At 37.2% G+C, this 12,642-nt stretch overlaps 1 protein-coding gene across 2 annotated transcripts in view; it reads right to left on the bottom strand.

Moving 5' to 3' along the window:
• The window catches only part of MROH1 (maestro heat like repeat family member 1), a 141,286-nt gene that overhangs the window by 99,125 nt on the left and 29,519 nt on the right, over positions 1–12,642 (bottom strand). For both annotated transcript variants that reach the window (XM_058830026.1, XM_058830025.1), the window contains 5 exons: positions 12,181–12,321; positions 10,888–10,980; positions 9,312–9,390; positions 6,998–7,111; positions 3,048–3,121 (listed from right to left, as the gene is read on the bottom strand). In XM_058830026.1, the coding sequence (XP_058686009.1) occupies positions 3,048–3,121; positions 6,998–7,111; positions 9,312–9,390; positions 10,888–10,980; positions 12,181–12,321 (501 nt within the window). The remainder of the gene's footprint in view (positions 1–3,047; positions 3,122–6,997; positions 7,112–9,311; positions 9,391–10,887; positions 10,981–12,180; positions 12,322–12,642) is intronic.

Below are 12,642 nucleotides of genomic sequence, written 5' to 3'. Positions count from 1 at the left end.
GGGAAATGGAGGGAAAATGGGGATAAAATGGGGGGAAAATGGGATTAAGGAGCTCTGATCCTCTTCATCTGCAGGAAACATGGAATTCCAGGAAAAAATGGGAATTTGGGGGTAAAAATGGGGAAAAATGGGGAAAAAATAGGGGAGAAGGAATGGGAAATGGGATTTAGGAGCATTGATTGGCTTGGCCTGTGGAAAACACGGAATTCCAGGAAAAAATGGGAATTTTGGGGGGGAAAATGGGAAAAAATGGGAAAAAATGAGAGGGAAAAGGGGAGAAATGGGAAAAAATGGGGAAAAATGGGGGAAAATGGGGGGAAATGGGTAAAAAATGGGGATAAAATGGGGAAAAAAATGGGATTAAGGAGCTCTGATCCTCTTCATCTGCAGGAAACATTGGAATTCCAGGAAAAAATGGGAATTTTGGGGGAAAAATGGGAAAAAATGGGGGGCAATGGGGGGAAATGGGGGGAAATGGGGGAAAAATGGGGAAAAAATAGGGGAGAAGGAGGGGGAAATGGGATTAAGGAGCATTGATTGGCTTGGCCTGCGGAAAACACGGAATTCCGGGAAAAAATGGGAATTTTGGGGAGAAAATGGGAAAAATGAGGGGGAAAAGGGGAAAAATGGGGAAAAATGGGTGGAAATGGGGAAAAATGGAGGGAAAATGAGGATAAAATGGGGGAAAAAATGGGATTAAGGAGCTCTGATCCTCTTCATCTGCAGGAAACACGGAATTCCGGGAAAAAATGGGAATTTTGGGAGGAAAATGGGGAAAAATGGGGGGAAATGGGGAAAAATGGGGGGAAAATGGGGGGAAATGGGTGGAAAAATGAGGAAAAATGGGGAAAAATGGGGAAAAAAATAGGGGAGAAGGAGGGGGAAATGGGATTAAGGAGCATTGATTGGCTTCACCTGTGGAAAACACGGAATTCCGGGAAAAAATGGGAATTTTGGGGGAAAAATGGGAAAAAATGGGGTGGAATGGGGAAAAATGGGAAAAAATGAGAGGGAAAAATGGGGGGAAATGGGGATTAAATGGGGAAAAATAGGGAAAAAAATAGGGGAAAAGGAGGCGGAAATGGGATTAAGGAGCATTGATTGGCTTGACCTGTGGAAAACACGGAATTCCGGGAAAAAATGGGAATTTTGGGGGGAAAATGGGAAAAAATGGGGGAAAAATGGGGGGAAATGGGGATAAAATGGGGGAAAATGGGGGGAAATGGGAAAAAAGGGGAAAAAAGGAGGGAAAATGGGGATAAAATGGGGGAAAAATGGGATTAAGGAGCTCTGATCCTCTTCATCTGCAGGAAACATGGAATTCCAGGAAAAAATGGGAATTTTGGGAGGAAAATGGGGAAAAAATGGGGGGGAATGGGGAAAAATGGGGGGAAAATGGGGGGAAATGGGGATAAAACGGGGGAAAATGGGATTAAGGAGCTCTGATTCTCTTCATCTGCAGGAAACACGGAATTCCGGGAAAAAACGGGAATTTTGGGGGAAAAATGGGAAAAAATGGGGGAAAAATGGGTGGAAATGGAGGGAAAATGGGGAAAAATGGGGAAAAAAATAGGGGAAAAGGAGGGGAAAATGGGATTAAAGAGCATTGATTGGCTTGACCTGTGGAAAACACGGAATTCCAGGAAAAAATGGGAATTTGGGGGGAAAAATGGGAAAAAATGGGGGGGAAATGGGGAAAAATGGGGGGAAAATGGGGAAAAATGGGGAAAAAAGGAGGGAAAATGGGGGGAAATGGGGAAAAAATGGGATTAAGGAGCTCTGATCCTCTTTATCTGCAGGAAACATGGAATTCCAGGAAAAAATGGGAATTTTGGGGGAAAATGGGGAAAAAATGGGGGGGAATGGGGAAAAATGGGGGGAAAATGGGGGAAAATGGGTGGAAAAATGGGGATAAAATGGGGAAAAATGGGGAAAAAATAGGGGAAAATGAGGGGGAAATGGGATTAAGGAGCATTGATTGGCTTGGCCTGTGGAAAACACGGAATTCCGGGAAAAAATGGGAATTTTGGGGAGAAAATGGGAAAAATGGGGTGGAAATGGGGAAAAATGGGGGAAAAATGGGGGGAGAATGGGTAGAAATGGAGGGAAAATGGGGATAAAATGGGGAAAAAATGGGATTAAGGAGCTCTGATCCTCTTTATCTGCAGGGAACATGGAATTCCGGGAAAAAATGGGAATTTTGGGGGAAAAATGGGGAAAAATGGGGGAAAAATGGGGGGAAATGGGTGGAAAATGGGGGAAAAATGGGTGGAAAAATGAGGAAAAATTGGGAAAAATGCGGAAAAAAATAGGGGAGAAGGAGGGGGAAATGGGATTAAGGAGCATTGATTGGCTTGGCCTGTGGAAAACACGGAATTCCGGGAAAAAATGGGAATTTTGGGGGGAAAATGGGAAAAATGAGGGAAAAATGGGGGAAATGGGGAAAAATGGGGGGAAATGGAGGGAAAATGGGGATAAAATGGGAGAAAAAATGGGATTAAGGAGCTCTGATCCTCTTCATCTGCAGGAAACACAGAATTCCAGGAAAAAATGGGAATTTTGGGGGGAAAACAGGGAAAAAATGGGGGGGAATGGGGAAAAAAGCGAAAAAAAAACAGGAATAAAAGTGAAAAAAATGAGAGTAAAAGTGAAAAAAAATGGGAATAAAAGTAAAAAAAAAATGGGAATAAAAATAAAAAAAGAGAATGAAAATGAAAAAATGGTTAAGTGGAAAAAATGGGAATAAAAGTGAAAAAAATTGGAATAAAAGTGAAAAAATGGGAATAAGAGCGAAAAAATTGGAATAAAAGTTAAAAAATGGGAATAAAAGTGAAAAAATGGGAATAAAAATGAAAATAAATGGGAACAAAAATGAAAAAAATGGGAACAAATTTGAAAATAAATGGGAATAAAAGTAAAAAAATGGGAATAAAAGTGAAAAAATGGGAATAAAAATGTCTCTAGAGCCCCCTAGGGTTTGGGAATGGCAGTGGGATTTGGGAATTTTGGGAATTTTGGGAATTTTCCCTCTGGAAAAGCGGGAATACCTTGTTGCTTCCGTCCTGCAGCGGGAGTTTCATGGAGGAGAGGATGGTGAGTTTCTTGATTTCCATCTGGGAAGCTGGAAAAAAATGGGAATTTGGGATGGAATTCATGAAAATCATGGAATTCTCAATGGGAATTCTCAAAATATCGCTTGAAATTTGGATTAAATGGGGATAAATTCCAAAAAAAATTCCATTAAAATTCCCTAAAAATTCAAAAGAAAATTCCCTAAAAAAGCTCCTAAAAAAAAATAAAAAACATTCCCATAAAATCCAAATTAATCCCATAAAATCCCCCAAAAAACACCCCAGAAATCTGGGAAAAACCCTGAAAAATCCCTAAAAAAATCTCAAAAATCCCAAAAAATCCCCCAAAAATTCCCATAAAAACTCTCCAAAAAAACCCCCCAAAAACTCACAAAAAATCTCCCAAAAAAATCTCCCAAAAAAATCCCCAAAAATCAAAAAAAATCCCTAAAAAAATCAGGAAAAAATAACAAAAAAATCCCCCAAAAAAATCCCCAAAAATCCGAAAAATCCCCAAAAACCCTCAAAAAAACCTCAAAAAAATCCCCCCAAAAATCCTCAAAAAATCCCAAAAATTCCCAAAAAAAACCTTAAAAAAATTCCAAAAAACCCTCCAAAAAAAATCCCCCAAAATTCTGAAAAATCTGTCCAAAAATCTCCCTAAAATCCCAGAAATTCCTATAAAAATCCCCAAAAATCCTCAAAAAATGCTAAAAAAAATCCCAAGAAATTCCCATAAAAATTAAAAAAAAAAATCCCATAAAAATCACCAACATACTTTAAAAAATGCCAAAAAATGCCAAAAAAATCCCCCCAAAAATCCAAAAATTCCTGAAAATTCAAAAAAAAAATCCCCAAAAATTCCCATAAAAACCCTCAAAAAAATCCATTAAAAAATCCCCCCAAAAATCCCAAGAATTCCCCCCAAAAACCCCAAAAACCCCTCAAAAAAAACCCAAAAAATCACAAAAAAAATTTAAAAAAAAAACCCCAAAATTTCCATAAAAAGCCCCAAAAAACCCTCAAAAATTCAAAAAAAAAATCCCAAAAAATCCCCAAAATCTCTAAAAAAATCTCCCAAAAATACCCAAAGTTTTCCATAAAAATCCCCTAAAGAACCCTTAAAAAAATCCCAAAAAATTCCCATAAAAACCCTCAAAAAATCCCTAAAATACCTCCAAAAAATCTCAAAAAATCACAAAAATTCCCCCAAAAAATCCTGAAAATCCCTCAAAAAATCCCTCAAAAAATCCCAAAAAATTTCCCAAAAATTCCAAAAAAATTTCCAAAAAATCCCAAAAATATCCTGAAAAAAACCCCAAAAATTTCCAATAAAATCACAAAAAAACCTAAAAATATCTTAAAAAAATCCCCAAAAAGTCCTCAAAAAATTCCCAAAAAAATCCCCAAAAATTTCCATGAAAATCCAAAAAACCCCTCAAAAACCCTCAAAAAATCCCCAAAAAAATCTCTAAAAAGAAATTTAAAAAAAATCCCAAAAATTCCTCCAAAAAATCACAAAAATCCCCCCAAAAAATCCTAAAAATTCCTAAAAAAATCCCTCAAAAAAATCCTCAAAAAAAACCCAAAAAAATCCCCAAAACCCCTCAAAAAAATCCCAAAAATTCCCAAAAAATTCCCCAAAAATCCCCAAAAAACCCTCAAAAAAATCCCAAAAATATCCTGAAAAAATCCCCCAAAATTTCCCATAAAATAACAAAAAAACCTCAAAAAATCTTAAAAAAATCCCCAAAAAATCCTCAAAAAAATCCCAAAATAATCCCCAAAAATTTCCATGAAAATCCAAAAAACCCCTCAAAAAATCCCCAAAAAATCTCTAAAAAGAAATTTAAAAAAAATCCCAAAAATTCCTCCAAAAAATCACAAAAATCCCCCCAAAAAATCCTAAAAATTCCTAAAAAAATCCCCAAAAAATCCTCAAAAAAATCCCAAAAAAATCCCAAAGAATTCCCAGAATTCCCTGAAGCTCCCCCAAGCCCAATCCCATGGAATTTCCCTGGAATTCCGGGAATTCCCGGAGCACTGAAATAATCCCCAAAAAACAAAAAATCCCCCAAAAAATCCCCAAAAAAATCCCCCAAAATTTCCATAAAAACCCAAAAAAACCCTTAAAAAAAATCCCCAAAAATTCCCATAAAAACCCTCAAAAAAATCCCCAAAATACCTCCAAAAAATCTCAAAAAATCACAAAAATTCCCCCAAAAAATCCTGAAAATCCCTCAAAAAAATCCCAAAAATTCCCAAAAAATTCCAAAAAAATCCCCAAAAAACCTCAAAAAATCACAAAAATATCCAGAAAAAAACCCCAAAAAAATCAGAAAAAAACCTCAAAAAATCACAAAAAAACCCCCCAAAAAATAATAAAATAATAAAAAAAACCCTCAAAAAATCCCCAAAAAATCTCCAAAAAAATCCCAAAAAATCCTAAAAAAAATCCCAAAAAAATCCCCAAAAAATTCCCAAAATTCCCTGAAGCTCCCCCAAGCCCAATCCCATGGAATTTCCCTGGAATTCCGGGAATTCCCGGAGCACTGAAAAAATCCCCAAAAAATTAAAAAAAAAAATTCCAAAAAACCCTCAAAAAAAACCCCAAAAAATCCCCCCAAAAATCCCCAAAATTTCCATAAAAATCCCCAAAAAAACCTAAAAAAATCCCAAAAAATTCCCATAAAAACCTTCCAAAAATCCCCAAAATCCCCACAAAAAAATCCCAAAAACCCCACAAAAAATCCCCAAAAAACCTCAAAAAAATCCAAAAATATCCCAAAAAATCCTAAAAAAAAATCCCAAAAAAATCCCAAAAAATTCCCAGAATTCCCTGAAGCTCCCCCAAGCCCAATCCCATGGAATTTTCCTGGAATTCCGGGAATTCCCGGAGCACTGAAAAAAATCCCCAAAAAATTAAAAAAAAAAATTCCAAAAAACCCTCAAAAAAAACCCCAAAAAATCCCCCAAAAAATCCCAAAATTTCCATAAAAATCCCCAAAAAAACCTAAAAAAATCCCAAAAAATTCCCATAAAAACCTTCCAAAAATCCCCATAAAAAAATCCCAAAAACCCACAAAAAATCCCCAAAAAACCTCAAAAAAATCCAAAAATATCCCAAAAAATCCTAAAAAAAATCCCTAAAAAATCCCCAAAAAATTCCCAAAATTCCCCGAACCTCCCCCAAGCCCAATCCTATGGAATTTCCCTGGAATTCTGGGAATTCCCGGAGCACTGAAAAAAAATCCCCAAAAAATAAAAAAAAACCAAAAAAATTCCCAAAAATTCCAAAAAAATTTCAAAAAAATCCCAAAAATATCCGGAAAAAAACCCCAAAAAAATCAGAAAAAACCCTCAAAAAATCTCAAAAAAAAACCCCCAAAAATAAAAAAATAATAAAAAAAACCCTCAAAAAATCTCCAAAAAATCTCCAAAAAATCCAAAAAAAATCCCAAAAAAAATCCCAAAAAATTCCCAGAATTCCCTGAAGCTCCCCCAAGCCCAATCCTATGGAATTTTCCTGGAATTCCGGGAATTCCCGGAGCACTGAAAAAAATCCCCCCCCCCCAAAAAAAAAAATTCCAAAAAATGCTCCAAAAAACTAAAAAAAATTCCCAAAAATTTCCATAAAAACCAAAAAAAAATCGCCCAAAAATTCCCATAAAAACCCTCAAAAAAATCCCCAAAATACCTCCAAAAAATCCCAAAAAAATCCCCCAAAAATCCCAAAAAATCCCCAAAACCCCTCCAAAAATCAAAAAAAAATCCACAAAAAATCCCAAAAAAATTCCAATAAAATAAAAAAAAATCCTCAAAAAATCTCAAAAAAATCCCAAAAAATTCCCCAAATTCACTGAAGCTCCCCCAAGCCCAATCCCATGGAATTTCCCTGGAATTCCGGGAATTCCCGGAGCACTGACGGGCGCTGTTGAGGAGGTGGCGCAGCACCAGCAGGGATCCCACGCGGAGCCGCTCGGAGCCGCTCTCCAGTTTCGGGAGCAGGAAAAGCAGGAGCCGATCCGGGAAAGGAAAAGCTGGAAAAAATTGGGATAAAAATTTAGGAATTTTGGGAATTTGGGATGGGAATTGATGATGGGAATTGAAGGGGGGATGGGGGGATTGGGGGTTGAGGAGGGATGGGGAAAGGAGGGGAAATTGGGGGGAAATGGGAAAAAATTGGGGAAAATTGGGGGGAAAAGGAGGGAAAAATTGAGGGAAAATAGGGGGAAAATTGGGAAAAAAGGGGGGAAAATTGGGGGGGAATTGGAGAAAATATTGGGGAAAAATTGGGAAAAAATTGGGGAGAAATTGAGGAAAAATTTGAGAACTGAGGGAAAATTGGGGGAAAAAACAGGGAAAAAATTGGGGAAAAATTGGGGAAAAATTGGGGAAAAATTGGGAAAAAAGGGGGGAAAATTGGGGGGAATTGGACAAAAAATTGGGGAAAAATTGGGAAAAAATTGGGAAAAAATTGGGGGGAAATTGGGGGAAAATTTGAGAATTGAGGGAAAATTGGGGAAGAAACAGGGAAAAAATTGGGGAAAAATTGGGGAAAAATTGGGAAAAAAAAAGGGGGGAAAATTGGGGGGGAATTGGACAAAAAATTGGGGAAAAATTGGGAAAAAATTGGGAAAAAATTGGGGGGAAATTGGGGGAAAATTTGAGAATTGAGGGAAAATTGGGGGAAGAAACAGGGAAAAAATTGGGGAAAAATTGGGGAAAAATTGGGGAAAAATTGGGGGGAAATTGAGGAAAAATTTGAGAATTGAGGGAAAATTGGGGGAAAATAGGGAAAAAATTGGGGAAAAATTGGGAAAAAATGGGGAAAAATTGGGTAAAAATTGGAGAAAATTGGGGAAAAATTGGGGGAAATTGGGAAAAAATTGGGTGGAAATTGGGAGGAAATTGGGAAAAATGCAGAAAAAAGAGGGGAGTTGAGGAAAAAATGGGTAAAAATTGGGAAAAAAGGGGCAAAAATTGAGGAAAGAAATGGAGGGAATTGGGAAAATTTGGGAAAAAAGAAGGAGAAAATTGGGGAAAAATTGGGAAAAAAATGGGGGAAAATTGAGGGAAAATTGGGGGAAAATTGGGGGAAATCGGGGAAAATATTGGGGAAAATTATGAAAATTTGGGGAAAAATTGGGGAAAAATAGGGGAAAAATAAGGAGAAATTTTGGAAAAAATGAGGAAAATTGGGGAAAAAAGGGGGGAAAATAGGGAAAATTGGAGGAAAATCGGGGAAAAATTAAGGGGAAATTGGGGAAAAATTTGGGAATAAATTGGGGAATATATTGGGATTGGGAAATTTGGGGGAAATATGGTTGGGGAAAATTGGGGGGGAAATGTGGAAAAAAATTGGGGGGAAAATTGGGAAAAAAATTGGGGGAAACAGGAATATTGGAGAAAATTGGGAAAAAAAAATCAGAAAAATTTGGGGTAAAATTTGGGAAAAATTGGGGGAAAATTGGGGGGAAAATTGGGGAAAAAATGGGGAAAAATTGAGGAAAAATTGGGGAAATTTTGGGAAAAATTGGGGAAAAATTGGGGAAAAATTGGGGAAAAATTGGGGAAAAGGAAAAAAATGAGGGATAAGAGGAAAACTGGGAAAAAATTGGGGGAAAATTGGGAAAAATTTGGAATAATTGAGGAAAAGGATTAAAAAGGGCGAAAATTGGGGGAAAATGGGGGAAAGGGGGGAAAACTGGGAAAAAAGCAGGAAAATTGAGAAAAATATCAGAAAAGGGTGGGAAATTGGTTAAAAAGGGGGAAAATTGGGGGAAATTGGGGGAAAAAAGGGGAAAAATTGATGGAAAATTGGGTAAAATTTGGGAAAATTTGGGGGAAAATTGGGAAAAAATGGGGGAAAAATTGAAGGAAAAAGGGGAAATTTGGGAAAAAAATTGAGGAAATAAGAGGGAAAATTGGGATAAAGGGAAGGAGATTGAGGAGAAAAGAGAGAAATGGAAAAAAATCGAGAAAAAAGGGAAAAAAATTGGTTAAAAAGGGGGAAAGTTGGGGTAAATTGGGGAAAAAAGGGGAAAAATTGAAGATAAAAGGGGAAATTTGGGAAAAAATTGAGGAAAAAAGAGGAAAATTGGGGAAAAAAGAGGAAAAATTGGGATAAAGGGAGGGAAATTGAGGAGAAATGAGGGAAATTGGGGGAATTTGGATTTTTTGGGATTTCCCAGCTCCAAAGGCTCTGGAAAATCCTCGGGAATTGCGGGAATTGCTCACCCAGGACGGAGAAGCAGCGCAGGAGCTCCGTGTGGTTCTTGGCGTTTGTGGGAATGTTGGGATCAGCTGGAGCACAAATCTGTGGGAAAATGGGAAAAAACAATGGGAAAATCCAGGGAAAAGGTGGGAAAAAAGCTGGGAAAAATTAGGGAAAATAAGAGGGGAATATGGGGAAAATTCGGGGAAAATTTAGGGAAAATCTGGGGAAAAATTCTGAAAAAATCTGGGGAAAAATCAGTGAAAAAAACAGGGAAAATCTGGGGGAAAAACCTGGGAAAATTCAGGGAAAATCTAGAAATAAACAGGGAAAACTTGGAAAAATCAGGGAAAATGTGGGGAAAAGCCTGGCAAAAACTCAGGGAAAGTCCCAGAAAAACCCCGGAAAAATCTTAGAAAAATCCAGGAAAAATCTCCTAAAAATCCTTAAAAAAATCCATGGAAAATCCTAAAAAATCCTGGAAAAATCCCAGGAAAAAAAAAAAAAATCCCAAAGAAGCCCCAAAAAAATCCTGAAAAAATATGGGAAAAATTCTGAAAAAATCTGGAAAAAACTCCCAGAAAAATCCGGGAAAAATCCAGGAAAAAGCCAAAAAAAATCCTGAAAAAATCTGGGGAAAATTCAGAAAAAATCCAAGAAAATTCAACAAAAATCATGGAAAAAATCCCTGAAAAATCCTGGAAAGATCCTGGGAAAATTCTGCAAAATCCCTGAAAAATCAAAAAAATATCCAAGAAAAATAGGTGAAAAATTCTGAAAAAATTTAGGAAAAATTTTTTGAAAAATCCAGGAAAGATCCGGGAAAAGTCCAGGAGAAATCCCAGAAAAATCCTGAAAAAATCCTCGGAAAATCCTGGAAAAGTCCCCGAATAATCCCCAAAAAATCCTGAAAAAATCTGGGAAAAATTCTGAAAAAATCTGGGAAAATTCGGGAAGAATCTGGGAAAAATCTGGGAAAAATCCCCAAAAAATCTGGGAAAAGTTCTAAAAAAAATCTATGAAAAATCACAGAAAAATCCTGAAAAATCGAGAAAAAATAAAAAAAAAAGCCCAAAAAAATAGGGGAAAAATCCTGAAAAAACCCAGGAAATTTTAAAAAAACCAACAAAAACTGAAAAAATCCTGGGAGAATCCTGGAAAAATCCCTGAAAAATAAAAAAAAAAAATAATCCCAAAAAGATATGGAAAAATTCTGAAAAAATCTGGGAAAATCCGGGAAAAATCCTGGAAAAATCCCCCAAAAATTTGGGAAAAATTCTGAAAAATTCAACAAAAAACCCCAGAAAAATCCTGAAAAGATCTGGGAAAAATTCTGAAAAAAATCTGGGAAAATCCTGGAAAAATCCTGGAAAAATCCCCCAAAAATTTGGGAAAAATTCTGAAAAATCAACGAAAAATCCCAGAAAAATCCTGAAAAAATCTGCGAAAAATCCGCGAAAAATCTGGGAAAAATTCAGGAAAAAATCCAGAAAAATTCTGAAAAAATCCAGGAAAAATCCCAGAAAAATCTGGGACAAATCCAGCAGAAATCCAGGAAAAATCCCAGGATTAGAGGAGAATTCCTGGGAATTCCCTGACCTGGGCCAGCAGCGTTCCCAGGAGCGATTCCAGCTGCGCTTCCAAGCTCCGGCTCCCGATTCCCACGGAAGATTCCAGAATCTGGCAGAGGCTCTGTGGGAAGAAGAAAAAAAATCAGGAAAAATCCATTAAAAAAAAGGAAAAATCAGGGAATTCTGGCAATTCCAAGGGGAAAATTCCCAAAAAATCCCAGTTTGAAATTGTTCCTGGTTTCCTCTGGGATCAAATCCTGAATTTCCCTCCTGGATCCCAATTTGGATCTTTTCAATCCTTGATTTTATTTTTATTTTGGGAAGAGGTTTTCCAGCTCTTTGCTGGGATATGAACATGGGAATAATCCTGGAAAAATCTTGGAAAAATCTTGGAAAAATCCAGGAAAAATCCTGGGAAAATCCTGGAAATTTTCTGGGAAAATCCTGGGAAAATTCTGGGAAAATCCACAGAAAACCCAAGAAAAATTCAGGAAAAATCCAGGAAAAATTCAGGAAGAATCCCCGAAAATTCCCTGAAAAACCCAGGAAAAATCTGGGAAAATCCAGTAAAAAACAAGAATAATTCAGGAAAATTGCTGGAGAAATGCAAGAATAATCCCTGAAAATTCCCCCCAAAAACCAGGAAAAATCTGGGAAAAATCCTGGGAAAATCCCAGAAAATTCTAGGATAAATCCAGGAAAAAATCCCAGAAAATTCCTGGAAAAATCCAGGAAAAGATCCAGAAAATTCCTGGAGAAATCTAAGAATAATCCCTGAAAATTCCCTTAAAAAAACAGGAAAAATCCAGAAAAATCCAGGAAAAAACCTCGAAAAATCCCAGAACATTCCAGGAAAAATCTAGGAAAAAAATCCAGAAAATTCCTGGAAAAATCCTGGAATAACCCCTGGGAATTCCCAAAAAAATCCAGGAAAAGTCTGGGAAAATTCAGGAAAAATCTGGGAAAAATCTCAGAAAACTCCAGAAAAAATCCCAGAAAGAATCCAGGAAAAATCCCCCAAAAATCCAGGAAAACCTCAGGATAAATCCCTGAAAATTCCCTAAAAAAAATCCAGGAAAAATCCAGGAAAAAAACATGGAAAAATCCCAGAAAATTCCAGAAAAAATCCAGGATAAATCCCAAAAAATTCCCTAAAAAAATCCAGAAAAAATCCTGGGAAAGTCCGGGAAAAATCCCAGAAAATTCCAGGAAAAATCCAGAATAAATCCCAAAAAATTCCTTTAAAAATCACTGAAAATTCCGGGAAAAATCCAGGAAAAATCCTGGGAAACCCCAGAAGTTTGGGAAAGAATTCCCAGACCTTGGAGATGGGAAAAGGCTCCGGGTGTTTCTTGTAGAGGCCGAGAATTCCCGGCAGGATTTTTGGGAGTTGCTCTTCCAGCTTTTCCTCGGGAATTAAGGAGCTCATGGGGCCCAGGGCTTCCACCACGGCCAAACGCACCTGGAAAATCCGGGAAAAGAGCGGGAAAATCCCGGAATTCCAACGGGAATCGGAATTAGGGATGGGGAGGAGGAGGAATTCCGGGAATTCCCGAATTCAGGGGGGGTTCAGGGTTAAAATTCCCAATCCTGAGGGATTGCATTCCCAAAATTCCCAATCCTGTTCCAAATATCCTGATCCAAATATCCCAAATTCCCAAATCTGGGAATTTCCAAATCCCAGAATTCCCGAATCCCAACATTCCCAAATCCCAGAATTCCCAAATTCCAGCATTCCAAATCTGGGAATTCCCACTCCCACCATTCCCAAATCCTGGAATTC

Source organism: Poecile atricapillus, chromosome 2 (assembly GCF_030490865.1).
Source record: "Poecile atricapillus isolate bPoeAtr1 chromosome 2, bPoeAtr1.hap1, whole genome shotgun sequence".
Taxonomy (NCBI): Eukaryota; Metazoa; Chordata; class Aves; order Passeriformes; family Paridae; genus Poecile; species Poecile atricapillus.
Note: the sequence above shows the minus strand (reverse complement) of the source record. Positions and strands in the feature narration are given on the sequence as shown.